At 48.5% G+C, this 18,669-nt stretch overlaps 5 protein-coding genes across 5 annotated transcripts; 3 read left to right on the forward strand and 2 right to left on the reverse strand.

The window, feature by feature from the left end:
- Positions 1-2,379: 2,379 nt before the first annotated feature.
- Positions 2,380-4,181, reverse strand: GGS22DRAFT_186197 (CoA-transferase family III; the record flags this gene model as incomplete). The annotated part of the gene is made up of 2 exons (XM_047964420.1): positions 2,380-3,710; positions 3,773-4,181. The coding sequence occupies 2 exons, from the start codon at positions 4,179-4,181 to the stop codon at positions 2,380-2,382; spliced, it is 1,740 nt and encodes a 579-aa protein (XP_047821200.1).
- A 2,776-nt stretch (positions 4,182-6,957) lies between these two features.
- On the forward strand, positions 6,958-8,206 carry GGS22DRAFT_108276 (uncharacterized protein). Its single transcript, XM_047957869.1, has 2 exons — positions 6,958-7,202; positions 7,584-8,206. The coding sequence occupies exons 1-2, from the start codon at positions 7,122-7,124 to the stop codon at positions 8,136-8,138; spliced, it is 636 nt and encodes a 211-aa protein (XP_047821201.1). The 5' UTR covers positions 6,958-7,121; the 3' UTR covers positions 8,139-8,206.
- GGS22DRAFT_108257 (fungal-specific transcription factor domain-containing protein) lies at positions 8,009-10,695 on the forward strand. The gene is made up of 4 exons (XM_047957868.1): positions 8,009-8,455; positions 8,504-8,855; positions 8,944-9,631; positions 9,708-10,695. The coding sequence occupies exons 1-4, from the start codon at positions 8,228-8,230 to the stop codon at positions 10,396-10,398; spliced, it is 1,959 nt and encodes a 652-aa protein (XP_047821202.1). The 5' UTR covers positions 8,009-8,227; the 3' UTR covers positions 10,399-10,695.
- Positions 10,696-13,136: 2,441 nt separating this feature from the next.
- GGS22DRAFT_108299 (uncharacterized protein) lies at positions 13,137-13,569 on the forward strand. Its single transcript, XM_047957870.1, has one exon. The coding sequence runs from the start codon at positions 13,249-13,251 to the stop codon at positions 13,465-13,467; it is 219 nt and encodes a 72-aa protein (XP_047821203.1). The 5' UTR covers positions 13,137-13,248; the 3' UTR covers positions 13,468-13,569.
- Positions 13,570-16,223: 2,654 nt separating this feature from the next.
- Positions 16,224-18,452, reverse strand: GGS22DRAFT_108317 (uncharacterized protein). Its single transcript, XM_047957871.1, has one exon. The coding sequence runs from the start codon at positions 18,088-18,090 to the stop codon at positions 16,336-16,338; it is 1,755 nt and encodes a 584-aa protein (XP_047821204.1). The 5' UTR covers positions 18,091-18,452; the 3' UTR covers positions 16,224-16,335.
- Positions 18,453-18,669: the final 217 nt, after the last annotated feature.

The following is an 18,669-nucleotide window of genomic DNA, read 5'->3' on the forward strand; positions in this document are numbered from 1 at the left end:
ATCTTTTGAAGTTTTATTTTTGTTTCCCTTTTTTTTTGTTACGAACATATTATCTCGTATATGCTAAAAGTGATGCGTGCATGATTATGTCATCTCTATTCTAATTCACCATGTAAATCATTCTAGAAAGTCAATGGTGAGCCCTTTCAACAATAGCATCAAGTCACTCTGTTTAGGATAACTACTACCTACTAGGTATACCGTACTTTAATTTTTGACATGTTGTGGCTAGAATGTCAAAATAATGCCTCAAACCTATCGAGTCATTTCAGTATGATAAATAACCAAGTCAGGCCATCACATCTCCGTTTCGTACTTTTTCAAATCATCACGCACCGAAAAAAGAACGAAGCAAAAGCAATCTCAAATGCAAGAAAGCCAATTTAGATATAAGTGTCATGACAGCCGCGTCATGAGCCTCGCTGTCATGTTCTTGCACGTACATCATCACAATCAAAAGTGATAGATATATGAGTGAGACACGCAGCGTCACCAATAACGCCAGACGTCGGTCGGTGTTTTCCAGATCACCCGTCAAGTACGAAATAGGCGCTGATAGATAGTGGCTCATAGTGCTTCTAATCTACGAGCTAGTTTCCAGTGGCACATGTCACTCCGCATCCTCTCACGCCATTTTATAGCCTTTTCGGCTCCTGGCAGGAGGAATGCGCGCTCGTGGGCGCGGCAATATCCGCGACGGAATGTCGCCCGTACGTCACTGTCACTCCGACTCGAGGGCACGGGGGTGGGTTTACGTTGGTTACCGAATACAGAAAACTGCTGATGCCAAGGGAAGGGAAAGCCAGAGCTGGCTTGGTAGATACCTACCTAGGTAAGAAACGTGGCTACGTGGCTGCATAGTGAAAGTCTCTCGATGAGGGAAGCAGCCTTGCATCGACGGTCCCTCGTCTCTGGTCCTCCGTCGCGGGGCCGTGACGTCTTGGCCGACATTCTACGACGGTTTCAGAAGCCCGTCGGGCATCTAGACGTTCCTCCGTCATCAGCTAGATCCCTGCGACCTTTCGACCTAGGATCTAGGTAAATTCGCCTAGCGGGGAAGGGGGAAAGGGGAAAGAAAAAAAAGTAAGAAATACGAGAGCCTGGATTACAAAGCGGTTGGTCCGACGAGCTGGACTCGTGACGAAGGTGCTGTAATGCGGGTAGCTGCTGTCCCACCCCCTCGACCAAACCCCTGCACCTAGCCGGCGACAGCTGGGGCTCCCGGCCAACAGGCGGCCGTAGACCGCCGGCCTCGTGCGTCTCCTGTGTAAGTAGATTGCGCAAGTGAAGTCGGTAAGGCAGATCAAGATCGCCTGATTCTCGCGCCGGCCAAGAGCTGCGGTCTCGTATAAAAACGTGATTAGAATATAGCCCGTACGGTAAGGGGAAAAAGGGGGCGTTTTATTTTAGGGACGAGATGTGTTATATTGATAACTTACCAGGTATGTAAGTAAGTATGTAGGTATGTAGGTAACTTGAACTCCTGCGGGGAGAGGATCGAGGCGTAGCTGTGAATGTGATGTGTCATTCGCGAGAGATAACAGATCTTGTAGTACGACGGCGCAACTAGTCTCTCGATAGTTACAGCCAGAAACCCCCTCTATCACACCGCCGGGTACTTCTTGGTTACTCTACCTCCCCATAACTTTCGTGATCTCGAGCTGGGATTTAGCGATAGGTCAAAAATAGTTCAAAAGGCGTTTCGAACAGGGTCTATTTGGTTATTAGGACCCGATTTGGGAGGGACTGCATCGCCACTGTCGTCAATCGAACTAACGAATACGGCAATTTTAGTTCTTCCTTTTCGTTCAGAGAGACTATGTGCTTACTGTTCTTTTTCATGCCGTGTTATCAATGTATCAAGTTTGAGGCGTCGTAGATGTGCTTTTCTTTACCTCATATCGATAATTTTCATGTCGAAAAACTGGGGTCCCCCTTTTTGTCATTTCTCAAGTTTTGGTCTAACTATTATTCTCCATTAGGAACTGCACAAATAGGGCGAATTTAATCATCATTAATTGACTCGTGTGATATGATATAGGAAAGGTGGTAGTTATTAAAGAAGTATTAAAAAAGAAGAGAAATTGGTAAGAATGATAAGGAAGACGCGATGCTATGCCAACCTCGGAACCTATCAAAACTGAACTTTTCCTATGTAGCATCAAGCGAAGAATTAGGTAGTGATGTCCCCCGGAGCTGAGTTCGTATAATGCTTTTTTCATGTAACACCAGTTACGACAAATACCACGACGCCCGCTGATGTTGAAATGAAAAGAAGAAGAAAAAGTACGATAACCGCCGCTACTGCAGTGCGACCACACAGCAAGTAGATCCCTCGTAAATCTTTAGCATTTCTCCGCCGGCCTGGGGGGTGAGATATCAGGCATCCAATAGCGTCTCGTCGCTCTCCCAGTCTTCCCATGTCGGCCTGTCATATCCATTAGGCCGTGTCGGTCTTACATGACCGATCTTGATTCCGTCCACCTGTAGTGGCTCCTTCGTCCATGTCACTATACCACCATAAGCTTCACTATATGCGCTCTGCATGATATGGCTTGCAAATAGCGCCGGGTGGAGGTGTCTGACACTCGCTAAGGCTCGCTGGCTAACCTCGTCGACAGAGTCGCTATGGCGCAGTTCGAAGAAGTGAGGGTCGTGTTCGCGACGGAGTTGGTCTTTGACGTCGATCGGATACGTACCGAGGGATAATAGGAAGATGTTGTATTGTGATAGGCTAGTTCGGCAGATCCAGCTACCTCCTTGTGTCGCCCTGCGGTATATGCCGGCGAGTGCCGCGATCGTGCCGACGCATCCCGTACCGTAATCAGACATAGGAAAAGGCGGGACGACCGGTTCGTTAAGACCCATGAATCGGCCTTGTTCCCATGCCACGCCCGTGACGCAGTCGGCGATCTGTTGCCAACCTGGCCGGCCGGCCCACTCTGCGCCTATCTCGGCGCCGCCAAAGCAGTCTTCTGCTACATAAATGATACCCTTGCCGCGTCGCGCTGCTTTTGCTGCAAGATCCTCGGGTCGATAACCGAGGTTTGCAATGACACCCGGTCGGTACCCATCAATTATCACGTCTGCAGTCTCAAGGAGAGATTCAAAAATCGCGACGTCATGCGGGTCTTTGAGGTGTAAGGATGTGGTGTGTTTACCGGTGTTGACGTCCAATTGGAAGAATGGAACATCTGGTAATTGCGACGATGTAATCTTCAGGACGGATGCGCCATGGGCTGCTAGGGATCGGCCGATAGTTGGCCCTGCAATCACCCGACACAGCTCAATAACACGAAGTCCCTGCAGACATTGACTTGGCCCATTTGTGGATTCTACAAATGGAACAGGTGGCGTTTCTACGCCCAGGGGATTCACTGTAAATAGCGGGAGAGACGCCATCGCTCGGCCATGAGACGTCTTCTGGTACTTTTCATTGGTAAGGACGGGAACGCCTGCCTGCCGATATTCTCGATTCAGCTCTTCCAACTCAGCTCCTGAAAACTTTCTGACCGCCCCTTCGATAGTCTCAATGCAATCACGGTAATCCGTTAGACCGGGCAAAAATGCGGGAAGGCCAATCATTTCCAGAGTCGTGGTGGCTTCTAAAGACCCGTGTATATGGTAGTATTCACCTAAATTCTTAGTCTCGTATAAGCCTGCTGACAGACGGCGATATATATTTGACTGTGCCTGATTTAGGTCGGTGTCTTGGTATCTTGGTTAGCATAAACGGTTCTAAATTTACCTGATGTGGGTATACGAGACGAACCAGGGATTCGTTTCTTGGTCTTGGGGTTGCACTTATCCAAGCCGTCGATGTTGGTGATATACGCAGACATTAAGAATGAGGTCACACGTTCTAGGTTGACTTTGACTGCTCTTTCGCGCTTTGCCCCCCTAACGTCTGTAATAGCAGCGGCAGCGCATCCCTCTAGCGCTTTAAGTGCCGCTACTGTTTCTTGTTCACGCAGGGGGCACGGAAGGCATACTGTATCCCCTGCACGAGAATTTCTCAAGAACATAACGTGATCAACGTATTTCAGAAACTCTTTCGGAAGCTCCATCTTCGCGGACTTCAAGAGTTCTTCCAAGACATCTTTCGCACCTTCACCTACAGAGTGCTTTCTGAGCCCCACTTGGCCAATGGGTAGTGATGCTTTTAGTTGTCTGATAGTCATGATGGTAGAAGCGTGATGGTAAATAACGATATGGGGATGTTTGTACTCAGAGCAAAGAGAGGAATATAGGAGAGAGTGCCACACATAGTGACCTAAAATACTTAAAGTAAAGACCTCTAGGAAATATGAACTACAAATAATAGTACGCATGTAATCATATTGTGATCCATCAGATTCGGGGCAACTCACCGAAATAGCCTGTCGGTAAGATCGTGACTCGGACATATATAAGTGACGAGAAAAATTTTTAGGCTAAGAAACGACAAACAAAGCACAGCCGATCAGAGGATCCCAGAGACTCGTCTAGCAGGATGGCATATGTACCTAGTATGTAAGGGATAGAAACATGTCATTGATGCTATGGGCTGTTGCCATAGCCAATGTACTCGAAGTCAAGCATGTACCAGACTGTTTAAGGGGTGGTGAACTAAGGATAGCCAAGGCCAGGTCCATTAACACGTCAATTCTCGCAGTACACCCGAAGACGCGGGAGCCATTCTTGTGGACGCAAAGCTGTAGGATCTATTGGAATCCTCATGCCAATATGACTTCAAGAGGGTGCCGGCGGCTGGCTGAACCTGCTGGATGATTAGTATTCAGGTCGAGATAAGGACAGAAGGTTCTTGAGCGTGGATATCTCTAAGTCGGCTCCAATGAACGAATTAGGCGCCTCGCAATGAATAGCCGCGAGCTATGTTTAAAATAGCCAGCGCTGCTGACGTTAATATGATGTCGGTAGATAAGACAAGCTTATTCTAAATGCGGGCCGGCTCACGTCAACTGTGACGGGATGATGGGCATACGGAGCGAGTGAGGTTGGAGCAATCTGATCTAAAGGGTTGCGTGCATATTTCGAGCACCGAATCGATTCCCCTATTCAGACAGTTTGCTTTAAAGAAATATCGAGAAGTTGGCAAATTAGCCACGAGATTCTTGGAGTCTTGGGAGTCATGTATGCGAGGGCCGGGTGCTTCATCCGAGAAAAGTGAATCCTTCTAGACCCTGTAAAATCCGCTAGGTACCTAGGTATCTAACGGTTTCCAGTGCCACGTCAGGTTTCAAAGACTGACATTGGCAGCTTGTCTTAGATTACTCTTCTAGGATGTGAGGGCCGGTTCATACATAAACGGCGAAGATTTGGGTCTTGGGAATATGGGGAGGTTTTAAGTGGGAGTAGGAGGTCTTAGGTAAGTTTTGGTAGTTGAAGAAGATTGAGCCGCAAAAATGGAGAAGTTGCCTTAGACGCCCTAGACAGTGGATCCTGAAGATATCCTGTTTGGGAAAGAAGACGAGATACTTACATCTACTTATCTCACTTACTGATAATGTGCGATGACACTGATAAATCCTTTCCTTGGCATGTACTCCATCGTACATAACTCGACCTATTCTCTCCAACCCCTGAACCTTCTGGTCATTTAGGTGCATTATCCGATGAGTTTAATCCCTCTTAGGTCCCATACGAGCTATATTTTGCGGAGTACGGAGTATCATGTATACATGTACCTCACCTGGCACTTATGTCCACCTCCAGGCTACACGTGCGAAAATTTGAAGGTTTACCAGGTACATACCGTACGTACCTGCCTACTACATGTACCTAACTTTTTAGCAACCAGTTGACTTGGAAGGGTCTACATGCTTTATTTAACATCAAAATCTAATAATACCTAAGTCTACCTACTTAGGATGAACACCAAGCCGCACACGAACTATGACTTCTTGTCACATCTCAAAAAGACCCTGGATTTGATTTTTTTTCATCATCTTATTCTACCCGCTAAAGATCTGTAGCGAACCCAATAATTGAAAGTCCAACCCGAGACATTTGCTGTGTATTGTGGATACGGAGTTGACCAGTCACTTTTTAATATCTTCTTCAACACTCAGATGTCTTGTTAAAAAAAAGGAATAACCCGGTTCTGGACCCTATGATCTTCACATGGATCCCGTTAAGATCTTAGTTGTGGGATATCAAGAAAAAGTCCGCACTCCTAATATCGTCCAAGTTCCAACTATCTCGAGAAAGTCCACAGTCCAGCTGTCAAAAGAAGGGTTAAATAAGCCGCTATCTCCCGCATCTTGAGGCGTGCTAAAACGCCACTTAACTGCCTAACGGAGTCTCACTTGATTGATCTACAGCCCAGCTGCCCAATCACGGTCCTACTGGCTACCCAGCCCTGCCTCGATTTCTCATCGAAGTCATGACCACAAAACTCAATGTCGGTCGAGACCGCCCATTGTCCGGTGAGGGAGGAGGGCGCCGAGCCGGCCACTTGGAGTGTGCATGGCTTTACGTTGGCTCCCCTTGAAGAAAAAAAAACTACCTAACAAGCTGGCCCTTGCATTCTCTCCATTAAACCTTTCCCATGATAGCTCTTTTCCTGTTCATCGTTCATCTCCCGCTTCCGACGCGTCCCGCTGTTTCCCAGAAATCCTACGCCCTCTTCGCATCTTCCTTCACTTAACTGGTGTTGTGACAGATCATTATAGCGCTCCAGTGAGAGCTAAGTTGCTCGACACCTGTCCACGGCCTGTATACACTCGGCTATACTCTTCTCCACTTAGTTTCCGCCACCCACGCGTTTACAGCAACCCTACCTTTAGGTAGTAGGTACCAGAATAGCTCAGGGCTCAGGCTGCCTGCTCGTACCCCAAATGCAGATCGGCTTCTACACACTGCCGAGTACACAAACGACTCCCGAGTCAATTATTCGTATCATTCCACGACTCTGTACCTGAGCCGCCGTCTGCTTTCCGATAGGGCTGAGTCTGGATAATTGTCCGCATCCGAGACCGCCGTTGAAGTGCCGTAAGACCGGCGCCGCCCCCGAAGTTATTTGTTTTTTATTCTCTCCATTGTCCGACTTGTGTCTTGTCGTTTTGTGGCAAGGTGTCGGATGGCGGATGTGACCTAAACCTCTTGTGGCTCAAACCATCATGACACGACCTAAGGTTGATCCTGACAAGAGGCAACGCACTGCCCAGGCATGTGATTCATGTAAGCGTAGGAAACAAAAGGTCAGTCAATTGATATTTTTTTAAAAAAAAAGGTTTACTCCCTTCCTCCTCAACATTACTTCCCTTACATCGTCGGTGACTTTCCTGTACCACCTCACACGTGAGATCGCCGACCCATCGACCACGGAGGCGCGAGTTAGCAAGATAGACGGGTCATCCACCAGGCAAGCCTGTCTCCTAGCGTCTTCCAGTTGAGCAGTGTACAGCATGAGCAACGACGGCGTGTGTTATGCTGATGTTTTCGGATGATTTCCCTGGGTCCCACAGCTGTTTGCGTGGCTGTGTAGCCATTTGTGGACAGGATGTCCAGAGGCTATCATACGATTCAAACGGGCATCGAGTTTTTTATTGCTATCCCTGCTAACTTGGATATTATTGTAGTGCAATGGACTAAAACCATGTAGCACCTGTCTGAAACGAAGCCTGGATTGTTTGTACACGCCAACGAGCCTTGAAACCGGGTCACAGGAGCCTCTCGGGTCGCCGACCAAACGCCGACACATTGATAACTCTCCAAGGACGTTGAAATCTACCCTTGAGCCTAACCAGGCTCTTGCGACACACGCTCCGTCTTTAGTTCCGTGGAATCAGCCTACCGATAGGTCAGCAATGAACCTAGCGGAAGCCGAGCCTCCCGAGTCAAGCCAGAAGAAGCTTGCAGGGACGGGTCGCCATTTTCTCGGCGGCAATGATCGCGATTTTGACTCCCGCTCTCGGATTAGCAATGCTAGCGGGGCTGCGGATGAAGCTGAGATTGTGACCTTACCTAGGATGCTGATGGACACAACGGGAAGATTGCGTAAGTCAGAATACACAAATCTAGGCACCTGCAGACAAACTGCATGCCCCTACTTCTCCTCTCAAGTCAAATCGTTATATTCCGTACTTTATACCTCAAACACATGCATGAAGTATGTCTATCGAGAACAGCCGTGAAGGGTTAATTATAAATACCCCTTTTTCATACTTGGGCTCAAGTTTCAGAGGACTACCTGTCTAGGTATCTTTGAGACCAAGTATTTCGCATGCTAATACAGTGGGTAGTTTACGTTGGCGAATCAGCAAGCCTTTCCTACTTGCAGTTGATCCGCATGATCGTCGAGACTGTCTCCGGGCCATCAGAGTTTACCCTTGATCCCCAACGACACAACATTCTGGAGAATACCATCCAGCTTCCATATGAGATAAAGCCAACAGGGGTGCTTCCTGATAAGAAGACGGCTGATATACTAGTAGACTCATTCTTCACAAACGTATGTTTATTCTTGATGTTTAATTTAGGTTGACTCACCAAGTCGTAGACATCGGGCCTTATCGACGTATTCATTCAGAAGGAGTTTCTCCGATCTCTAGATGAATGCTACAAGGAGCCACTCAGCACGACCCAACCCCAGTTATGCCTTCTAAACCTGGTATTTGCTATCGGTTTAGCTATCGCTCGTCCAATACGCGGGACCGATGAGGCTGCCATAATTCGAAGCTTGCACTCAGAGCCTATTAGTCGCGCTGAGTTATTCTATCGAAATGCTGAAAACATTTATAATCCGGTGTCGGGATTTGAGGATGCGGACTTCTGGTCAATCCAGGCCCTCCTCTTAATGTCCCTCTATAAGCTGGTCGTTTCGAAGAGGAATGCATCGTACTTCTACTACGGTATATAATATTGTCCATTTCATCATTTTCCGTCTAGTTACGATACCTTTCCCTCTTTACCTTAACCACGAATCTAACTAGTAAGCAGGGATGGCAGTGCGGTCCGCCTTCGCGATGGGACTGCATAGGGAGGATAGCATGGTGATCTTTAGCCCATCTGAACGTCGCGTTCGGACGAACGTGTGGAGGACTTTATTCGTCCTCGATCGCTTCCTTGCGGCATGCCTTGGCCGCCCTATAAGTATACTGGAAGATGACTGCTCCGCGCATGCGCTAGAGGCGCCAACAGAGATCGGTACTGAGGAGCCTATGATGGATGATGTACAAGCAATAAACTCACTAGCTTTGGATAGTGCAGTGAAAAGTTGTTATTGGATTGGGTCCACGCTTAAGAAAGTCTACTCTAAGAGAAAAGTATCGACTTTCGTGGCTCAAGAAATCGCGGATCAACTTGAGAACTGGGAGGGAGAACTACATCAAAGTCTACACTGCCGACGGATTAAAGATGGGCCAATCGACTTAGCGCAGGCTGTCGCCATTCTCCACGTGAATCTCCTACATTGCCACTCCGTACTGCTTCTCACGCGGCCCTTCTTTCTATATCTCATCAAGATGGGCTGCGAGGACATGTCTAGGAGTGCCCACAAAACGGCTCACATTAGCCCAAGATTAGAGAAGTTCTCTCAGATCTGTGTTGAGGCCTCGCAACGTACGATAATTATCGCCCGGTCTGCTCTGGAAGCTGAATACTTGCCTCAGTGCAATCCTTTTGTAATGTAAGACCTCCCATCTACCATATTAAAATCTCAAAGGGATCTCAAACTGATGCGAGACCCCTATTATATTAAACAGATATTTCGTCTTCGCAGCGGCACTCATAATCTTGAGCAACGAATTTGCTTCATTGTATCATAATCCAGATGCGGAAAATTCCATCCACAGTGCCTTACTCATTCTCGCCTACTGTGGGGAAAGGGACGCACAGGCTCAACGAGTCTCGTATATCATCGATAGTTTTCGCACCGCAAATATGAATCAGTCTTCGACGATGAGGAAAATATATTTGCCCGGGAGGACGGTACCCACGATATCCACGCTCTCGCATAAATTCCCCCATGAGCCGATGTCGCCCTTCTTCCGGCACGTCAAAGCCGAACGACAGGATATGTTCGTCAATGAGATGTCTCCGGTGAAAGACCGGCAGGTAGCAAACATGTCGAGTGTGCACTCGGAGCCTACCATGTCTCGTATGATGCCGCCGCCGCTTCAGCAACCTAGCCCCGAAGGAAGCGTAACGTTGAATAGTGGTATTGCCGCCACCTTGCCGCCATCAATGGAACCGCTAAGTGGCAATGACAATGATTTCGATTTGGATATATTATGGCATGGCTGGACGCCGCAACCCGTTAGCAGTATGGGCATTCCGTCCACATTACACCCGGCCGAATCCTTCAATGCGTACGGGATTCATCACCCGCCTATGCCGCAGGGGAACGGCCTAAATCCCCACGTGCCGTCGTATCCACCCTCAGAATACAGATGATCACTTAGCAACGAACATAGACTACCGCTGGGCGAAGAAGCGAAAGGTCTGGTATAATCAATGGGACACACATATCCGTATATAGGGGCTATTTCTTTGATATGTTAGGACAGTCAAATCTCAGGATGATAATGGCGTTGGACACTAGATGGAATAATTTGCGCGCGCTACCTCGCTGGTGGGTTTCGGCTATGGGATATACCTAGGGAGCAGGGAGTTTAATGCGGCGCCAGGCTAGCACTTAGGTATACATCTTTGGTTGTGAGTTTTTTCTTCTTTTCTTTCTCTTTTTTATTACGAGGCTGAGCAGGTCTCTTATGCTCGGCTGCTAGGCAACGCATATTGTGGGTCATGGGATAATGAGATACCGCATGGGAAGTTTTTGCTATATTTTCATAGTTACCTATATATGATATCAACTACGTTACAATTGTACTTCTCGGTCACTGTGAATATAACTACTAGGTATCTAACTTGAATATGTCGTCCTTGTGACTAGGTATATCAAGTTTACGAAGTGGAATTCTGCTTACCTGGGAACTGGGTCGGCCCACTAGGTCAGGTGGACTATATTCAGGGGGGGCTCTACAGACTTAACCAAGTTGAGGAGATAGTCTGTGTAGGATCATGTAGATTTGACACATCATAGGGCCACACGTACGCGTTATCATACGTGGTGTATTTCTCATCATAGGCTTTCGTAGAATCGCATGAGATGGAATCCCATAGCCTACATACTTACTAGGGGGCTTTCTCATTTTCCACTATAACTACCTGTTTCATGTGTATCGCAGATAAACGAATCCAATTCATCTTCCGCATCGGCAGGAATACCCGATCTTTACCTAGGTATATATGGTGAATCCTCAATGATTTGCGATGATGCGCTACGCTCTTTCACGATGCTCAGGGGTACCTAGTTACACGTGTCCTACCTTGTATAGGGGTTGAAAAAGCCATATTCTGAAGATTGAAAGGTGTTAACTATAACAACACTTAACTTGCTTTGGTGCTTGTATCTTTAAGTACATACACATATATATACTCCGTGAATTCCGGACAAAGGTTCCTTAGTATCATTTCGCTACCCTGGTCGTAGATCGATCTACTTCATGTACGTAGATCACGCCTAGCAATCTACCCACGTAAGTACCTCAAAAGTCGTAGCAAATTACTTATACATCTGGGGTGAGTATAACTGCAAAGGGTCTCAAACAGGACTAGGACAAGATCAAGACCTCTATCGTCGTAGAAGATGAGGAGTCTCGGATTTCCCCCCTTTTTACTGGTCTTGGTTGAGGTTAACTCCTATAACTGCCTACCTAGTACACTGTATCAAGGTAAGATACTGGAATGGTCTCGGCCAAGACTATACCTAGCGCAATCACATATCCTAAATTACCTCGTCAGCGCTAGGCAAGTGAATTGCCCAAGGACATGATCTCGTGTCCTGGTGGCGATGCTTATCTCCACAGTAGCGCGCGAATTGCTTGCGCGGTCTGCGTTTAGAGGGAAGTACCCCAAGCAGCCCAAGGGTAGGTAGGTCTGTACCTAGGTAGGTAGTATATTCCCGCTTACTGGTTGGAAACTATCGATCAGACTAATTTATGACAGTCACATCTGGGGATCGACCGACCATCTCATTGGGGGCATCAGGAACCACGGAATAAGGAGGCTGGGGGGTCAGGAAGGGGGCAAAGGGGAGAGTCCGAAGATTGGAAATACCGGGGCATTTGTCGTCGAGTTGCATCGTCATCTTCACACGGAGCAGCGAGCCGGTACCCAGTACCCCAGTACATCATCGACCATGTGCGTCATGGATGTCGAGGTGCGAAAAAAACGGGTAGTCGGTACTGTGGGCGGTAGGCGGTTGGCAAGCGAGCAGGCATGAGCTACATCGGGCTCCAGCGGCTAGACAGATTGCCTGCTCGACATGAGTAGCAGCTGTGATGACGGGCGCGTCGATCGTCGTTTTCGTGCAGGCGTTGGGCACCCACTCTATTCGTCCGCATCGGTCATCCCGTCCTTTTCTCTCTCTTAGTTCCCTTTCTCTATCGCGCCAGCAATTCGTTTTCGAGGGCAGAAAAAAAGCCTTGCCTTGCCTGCCGACGGACATACTCGGGCGTTCGCGCGCTGGCGCGGGACGTGCCGCCGTCACCGAGGGGAATCAGATCAGAGTTCTTCGTCGATCCCTTGAGACTTTTCCCTCTCCCCTGGGGGCGATGTTGGTAACGTCTCATACCTATGTGACGTGTGATCACCAATTCTCAGATCATGTTGTTGTTCGGAGCCTCTCGCACGACATCTGCCCCTGAGATACATATCGTTGTAGTTGTATTCATACTGTCCTTGCTATTCCCCAACCTTCGACTCGCATACACCAATATACCAATATACCATACCATACACATAACATACATACGTACATACCATACATATCATACCTACATGCCAGCCGACAGACCAACGGCGCCGAAAGTAATTGCTGCCTAACTACCGGCGCTGCCGGTACATACATACATTGGAACGTTTCTGTATGCCGTCGAGATTCTGAACTTGCGGTGTAGAAAAGAAAAGTCTTGGTATGACGGCTCGGGGAATATTCGTGGGGTGACAGAGGCGACATGAAGTGAGGAGAAAGGCAATTAATGTGAAGGCGAGAGGGAACTTTTTTTTCCCTCTCCTGCAATCTGCTAGAGGTATGTTGTATGTACGTTATAGGTAGGTAGATAGGTATTGTATGATAGCACTATACAAAACGGGATGAGGACCGTTATGTCGCTTCGGATTCCCCGTCTCTGATAATTCTCTCGTCACGGCTGAAAGTAGGGAACTTTTAACGATGGGAGGATGTCGGTTTCGAATATCATTGTGACCGTAATTTGCTTCTGGGCGGTCGGTATAGGGATCGAATTTGGGGCGTCGAGAATCCTACGTAACTCCTCACAGACACCGACGGGCCGCCCCGCTCGCACACCTGGCCGCAAAATGGAGATATACGTCGGTAGTGACTCCGAAATATCGGTTTACTATTTCTCATTTGTTTATTCGCAACAGACTGAGGTTTGACAAGGCGGATTCAATTCATGTATATGGATAAATAGGGGCAAACGATGTATTATCTAATCGGACCGACGACGACGCGAACTAACTAAACAGACCAGATACTGCGACCAATCTCTCTTCGCAACAGATAGAATACGACTATGTAAGTAAGTCAAGTAGATGAGTTGATTAAGATGGCGAGTTGGTTTGTCCCCTTGAACTGAAGATTAGCGGATCACCCACCCCCCAGGCCCTAAGATTTGGGTCTCCCTATAGCAGTGGCTCAAGCTTCTAATTCGTCCAAAAAATCCTCCGGCACTTGCTGATCTCGACTTAGCACGCTTGGTACTGGGGTCCATCGTTGCCCTTTCCGGCCGTGCTCTGCTGGCTGGGGGAGGACGGGGCCCCGTAACTACGTTGCCGTCGATGGGTCGCAGTGGTTTCAGCTGTACGTGAATCATCATATCTTCAACGCGACCATGAAAGTTCTATACATAAACAGACGAGGCTGGATCGTGTCTCCTAGCGGTGACGATGCAGCGCGCGCGCAGACGAAGAAGGCTACGCTACACCACATACTGCGGAAACACATAAAGAGAAAGAAAAAAAATTAATAGACCCAAACGAGAGCGACACCAACCTATACTATCTGATGACTCACAGAGGGTATGTAAAACGAAGACCAAAATTTTAAAAATAAAAAAAGAATAGACCGAGTAAGAAGCAGATGAAAAAAAAAAAACCACCACTAGTTAGCCTATCTAGTAGGAACACGCTACAGCGCTACCTACCACGTACCAACCTCGCCAGCCCATCTTTAAACCCTCAGAGCGGGCGAAGGGGCCTTGCCATGTGGCCTGCCCCTTCAGACCCGAACCCTGATCTGCAAATAAATATATCCTCTACATGCGCATATACACGCACATACATCGTAGCCCGCACTCCATTGGGCGCCAGACACGAGACGAAGGGGGTTGTTACCCGGGTAGCTCCATTGTGGGTGCGGCACACACACACACACACGCACTCACACATTTCTCACTTACATGCAGGCATATTATACATTAGGTATGTATAACAGGTACGTATAGGTATATTGTATAGATATATATGTATATAATGTATACACATAAGCACGCCGCGTTGTCAGACGTACAGGAGAAAGCGGGCTGCGGGCGGGAAAAGGGGAAGGGAAGCGGTTCGTTCGAATAGAGTTTTGGCCAAGCAGAGACACGCAGACGCACTATGCATATATATAATGACGCGGACCTGATGTACGTGCTCTCGGCAGCGATACCGAGGGCCTTGCCTTGTCGCTGACGTATCCGTGCTTAGCCTATGTAGGTTAAGGGTGACTTGGGTACCTATGTAGGTACAGGAGGAGAGAAATAAAATAATAATAATACCTAGGCAATAATAATAATACATTAAAAAATGCGGTAGATCATCGTTTGGGGATTGGGCGGACGCGCGCGAAGAGCAGGAAAAAAAAAGAAAAAGAAAAAAAAAGAGAGAGGTAGGGATCCCAAACCTGGTTTCCTCTCGGTACGCCCTATCACCATACGCATATCTCATTCCTACCATGCACGTACGTGTTGGCTGGGGAACTTCGTCGCCGTGACTGGAGAGATTTGAGCTCGAGCAGGTGTAGGAGAGATGTAAGCAAAATAGTAGATACTGTAACCCTACATGCTCGACCAACAGGAGTTATCGAGATCTGGAACGGGCGTAGCTCAGGCAAATCTGCGTCTCAGAAGCCTTTCCTATGGTAGCCATTAGGTAGTTTTTTTATAACTGTGTAGGGTTGCACGCATTGGTTTGTTTACTGCTCCATACGGCTCCGGATCCTACCCAGTCTCACGTCTCATCCGGCTACATCCATTGCCCGCGGCATTCGAAATTCTGCTACTTCGGAAAAGTCCGCCTTGTGTCACAACGTGAGGTTGTCTTGACTGCTAGATTTGGCTTTATTGGGATTCTCTGGTTGGACCTTCGCTGATCTGTTTGATTTTATCCTCTAGTTTAGCCGCTTGTTATGATCCCATTTCGCTCCTCATCACTGCCCCCCCTTTTCCTAAACTGGGAAATAACGCGATTCTGTACCGTTTCCATCCACGACACGTCGAAATCGCCAGCACCTCATTCTCTCCCCCGAGATTTTAGACTCCGTCGAATAGACCTCGCCCTCCCGTAGCACCTAGCGTAGTAATAGTAAGCCTATACGGCTTCCTAAACATGAAAAATAACACCTTCCTCATATCTGTTCCTCGTTGTATACCAACTCGTAAAGGACAAGACCGATTGGGTTGTTTAGAGCATCCATACTATAATGAACGCATAATAGTTTCTGCAGTCTCGCAATTCGCAATCTGATATCGAGTAGAAGAAAAAAAATAAACACAAGACAAATAACACCGTAACTCCCAATTGTCTCTGTCCGTAAACCCTTCCCAGAACCTCAGATAGATGTATGTATAAACCGCAAGCCCCAAAACCCAAATTCCCAGCAAAACGATGGATCCGTGTATGTAATATGTTGAGAAGACAAAGGAAAGGTATGACGGAGGGGAGGTGTTTGGCGCACGGCTCGGTACTGGGGACCCGTATGACCTGTGACTGGTAAAAACAAACTGGATTCGTTCCTGACACCTTAACCAAGTAAGCAACATTTGTGAAGCTTCTCCTTCCCGTCCAAAACGTCGGTTGCCCGAGCTATGTGAAAACTTCTAATGACCGTTTTTGTCCAATGCTCGGATGATATATGGAACCCATAGCCTCCATTATCGCCGCTAGTGCGAGGAGTTAACATTAAAAATATGTATATGATAAATTGTTTGCTTCGTGAACGAAAGTAGAGTATTGAGAGGACCTTTCGAGCTAGAGATATCGCGCTTAACGCTGGCTTGGATCGTGTGCACTGGGTCGAGTTGCCCAACCAGTCTCGTATGGCTCCCGCTTGTATGGCGGGAAATTTTGCACAGGAGTGTTCGAGGTAGGTGGCCCGGTAGTCGGCGTTCCAGCCGGCTGATCCAATCGTAGAGGGGGCAATCGTGAAGTTCGAGCCATCGCCGAGGGCGTTCCCGGTTGCGATAGAGGAGCGTGGGTAGACTGTGGCATCGATGGCAAACTGGTTTGGGGCCCGCCGTAAGATGGGCCGAAGTCTAGTTGAGGGTCTGTTCGACGTCGTCGTGCCGCTCTCTCGCCCGTTACAGGATCAGTAGACCCATAAGAGGGCATCGGTAGCGAAGGTGGATTAGATCCGAGCGGGCTTCTCTCTGCGAAAGATCCACCGCTTCTCGTCGAAATAGGACTAGGAGGTCCCTGATATGCGAAATCGCTGATTCCGGGGGTTCGGTAGACGATATCGCGCAGTCGATCTCGGTCGCTACGATACCTATCTCGATCGTTTTCCGCCTCCTGTTGTCGCTTGAGAAGTTCACGATTCTGACTCTCCAGCTCCTGTATCCGCATTCCTTGTTGTAATTCCTTATCCTTTTTCCTAGCCCGGAACCTCGCAGAAGCACCTGCATTCCGTTGTCGTTTCTCATCCGCCTGTTTCGAGCCGTTATACATATCCAATGGCACGATTAATGGTTCTCCACCGACATTCATTGCCGCGTGTCCTTCCATTCCCATCATGCCACGAGCGCCTGAGCCCTGGCCCCCACCTCCAAGCACGCCTGGCCATCTTGAATCCGCTGGAAGAGAAGAAGGGAAGCCCCGGCTCCCAGGAATCGACTGATATGGTGGAATTGGACCAAAAGAGTGAGGTCTCATTTGGTGACCGTTGCCACCTTGCGACTGATGTGGTTCTGGTCCTGGGGCGCTGTAGTGACTACTAGCACTTGGGTGTGAGAGTGGGCGAGGCGGTGGCGTTGTTAATGGGGCTAGAGTAGTTGAAGGACCAACTCCAGAGTGATGAACCCTCCCGAACTGGGGAGCCAAAGGCTGGGGTCCGCCAATTCGGGGTGATTGGATATGCTGTCCCGGTGTGGGAGGCTCGGCAGGATATCCTCGATTTTGGACGGATGAGCCAGGATAGTAGTGGTGATGATGAGGGGCGTTTGATGATGGCATGTTGCCTGAAGCGCTGACGCGAGGTGATCGGGGGGTAAGGATTCGTCGGGTCCCTATAGAATGATGGGAATGGTGAGAATGATGAGATTGGTGAGACTGGATGGAAGCAGGCGAGCCTCGATCGCCTGGTGATTGTCCTAGAGGTTGACCTCCACCAGCGGCTGAATTTGCCTGCTGCTGGCTCATAATCCCATGTCCTTGGAACATGGGAGGTCGCGAGGAAGTCGGACTAGATTCGTAGGTAGAACCTTGGAGATTCGGACTCGGGTGTAGAGAATGTCCACTGGATAGTCCTGATGCTGCTGAGGAAGTGGTTCCAGTCGGCGATGGCTGTGTTTCTGTCGGATTCAAGATATTACGCACGCCAAAGCCCCTCTGGGGTAAAGATTGAGTCAATTCTCCATTAGTTCGGGGAATAACACTACTCTCCAATAGCCCGCCGCTGGCTGGTAGATTGCCAGATCTTCGAGGATCGGTCAGATGCGAATTCGGTGAAGTACTCGTGCCTACTGGAGGAGACCTGGATATCCGAGGTGAGGCTGATCGTGACGCAGGGTCCCTCTGCGACATCTGATCCGGTTCCCCTATACGCAGGTGGTCCAGAAGACCCAGACATTGACCGCCTCTACCAGACGCGAATTGATACCGCTTGATTTCCGCTCTTGTTTCGTGACTATCCAGTCGTGCCCCACCAGATTCGCCGTCCGCTTGCTCAATGCTGCTTAGACGATTTAGGTGAGACCCCACGTCCCCGTTGCTAGTTGTGCGGGCAGACGCCTGTTGGGAGGGTTGACGAACGTTGGGATTTTGGACCGCCACGACGACAGATTGTTCAGCGGACTCTTTGCGTACGAATTACTGAGGGATGGTGACAGCTCGTTTTCTGCTGCGCCCGTCACAAGAGTATTTGCGCAAATAGGTATAGTCCGTATAACCAAGGTCGTCGTCCTCCAGTATCTAAGGCGTATGGGCTATAATGATATTTGTGACATTCGGATAACTCCTAGGTCTTGTCTTGGAGAATATTCGAACAATCCTGAAACTATATGTGTGAAGAGGTCTTGGTAGGTTCCTCCAGTCCGAGTCGAAGTTGTCCTCGAAAGGTCTTTGTAGGAAATCCAGGTCCGGGTCAGAGGGCGTTAATCAAGT

Source organism: Annulohypoxylon maeteangense (assembly GCF_022496945.1).
Source record: "Annulohypoxylon maeteangense strain CBS 123835 unplaced genomic scaffold GGS22scaffold_4, whole genome shotgun sequence".
In the NCBI taxonomy this organism is placed as follows: domain Eukaryota; kingdom Fungi; phylum Ascomycota; class Sordariomycetes; order Xylariales; family Hypoxylaceae; genus Annulohypoxylon; species Annulohypoxylon maeteangense.

Excerpts from the sequence above, each read along its gene's own strand:
- GGS22DRAFT_108276 (XM_047957869.1), top strand. The coding sequence starts at position 7,122 with ATGACACGACCTAAGGTTGATCCTGACAAGAGGCAACGCACTGCCCAG. Across the intron at positions 7,203-7,583 it reads GTAAGCGTAGGAAACAAAAG|TGCAATGGACTAAAACCATG; the intron begins GTCAGTCAATTG and ends ATATTATTGTAG.
- GGS22DRAFT_108257 (XM_047957868.1), top strand. The coding sequence starts at position 8,228 with ATGCTAATACAGTGGGTAGTTTACGTTGGCGAATCAGCAAGCCTTTCC. Across the intron at positions 8,456-8,503 it reads TAGACTCATTCTTCACAAAC|ACATCGGGCCTTATCGACGT; the intron begins GTATGTTTATTC and ends ACCAAGTCGTAG. Across the intron at positions 9,632-9,707 it reads CAGTGCAATCCTTTTGTAAT|ATATTTCGTCTTCGCAGCGG; the intron begins GTAAGACCTCCC and ends TATATTAAACAG.
- GGS22DRAFT_108299 (XM_047957870.1), top strand. The coding sequence starts at position 13,249 with ATGTCGGTTTCGAATATCATTGTGACCGTAATTTGCTTCTGGGCGGTC.
- GGS22DRAFT_108317 (XM_047957871.1), bottom strand. The coding sequence starts at position 18,090 with ATGTCGCAGAGGGACCCTGCGTCACGATCAGCCTCACCTCGGATATCC.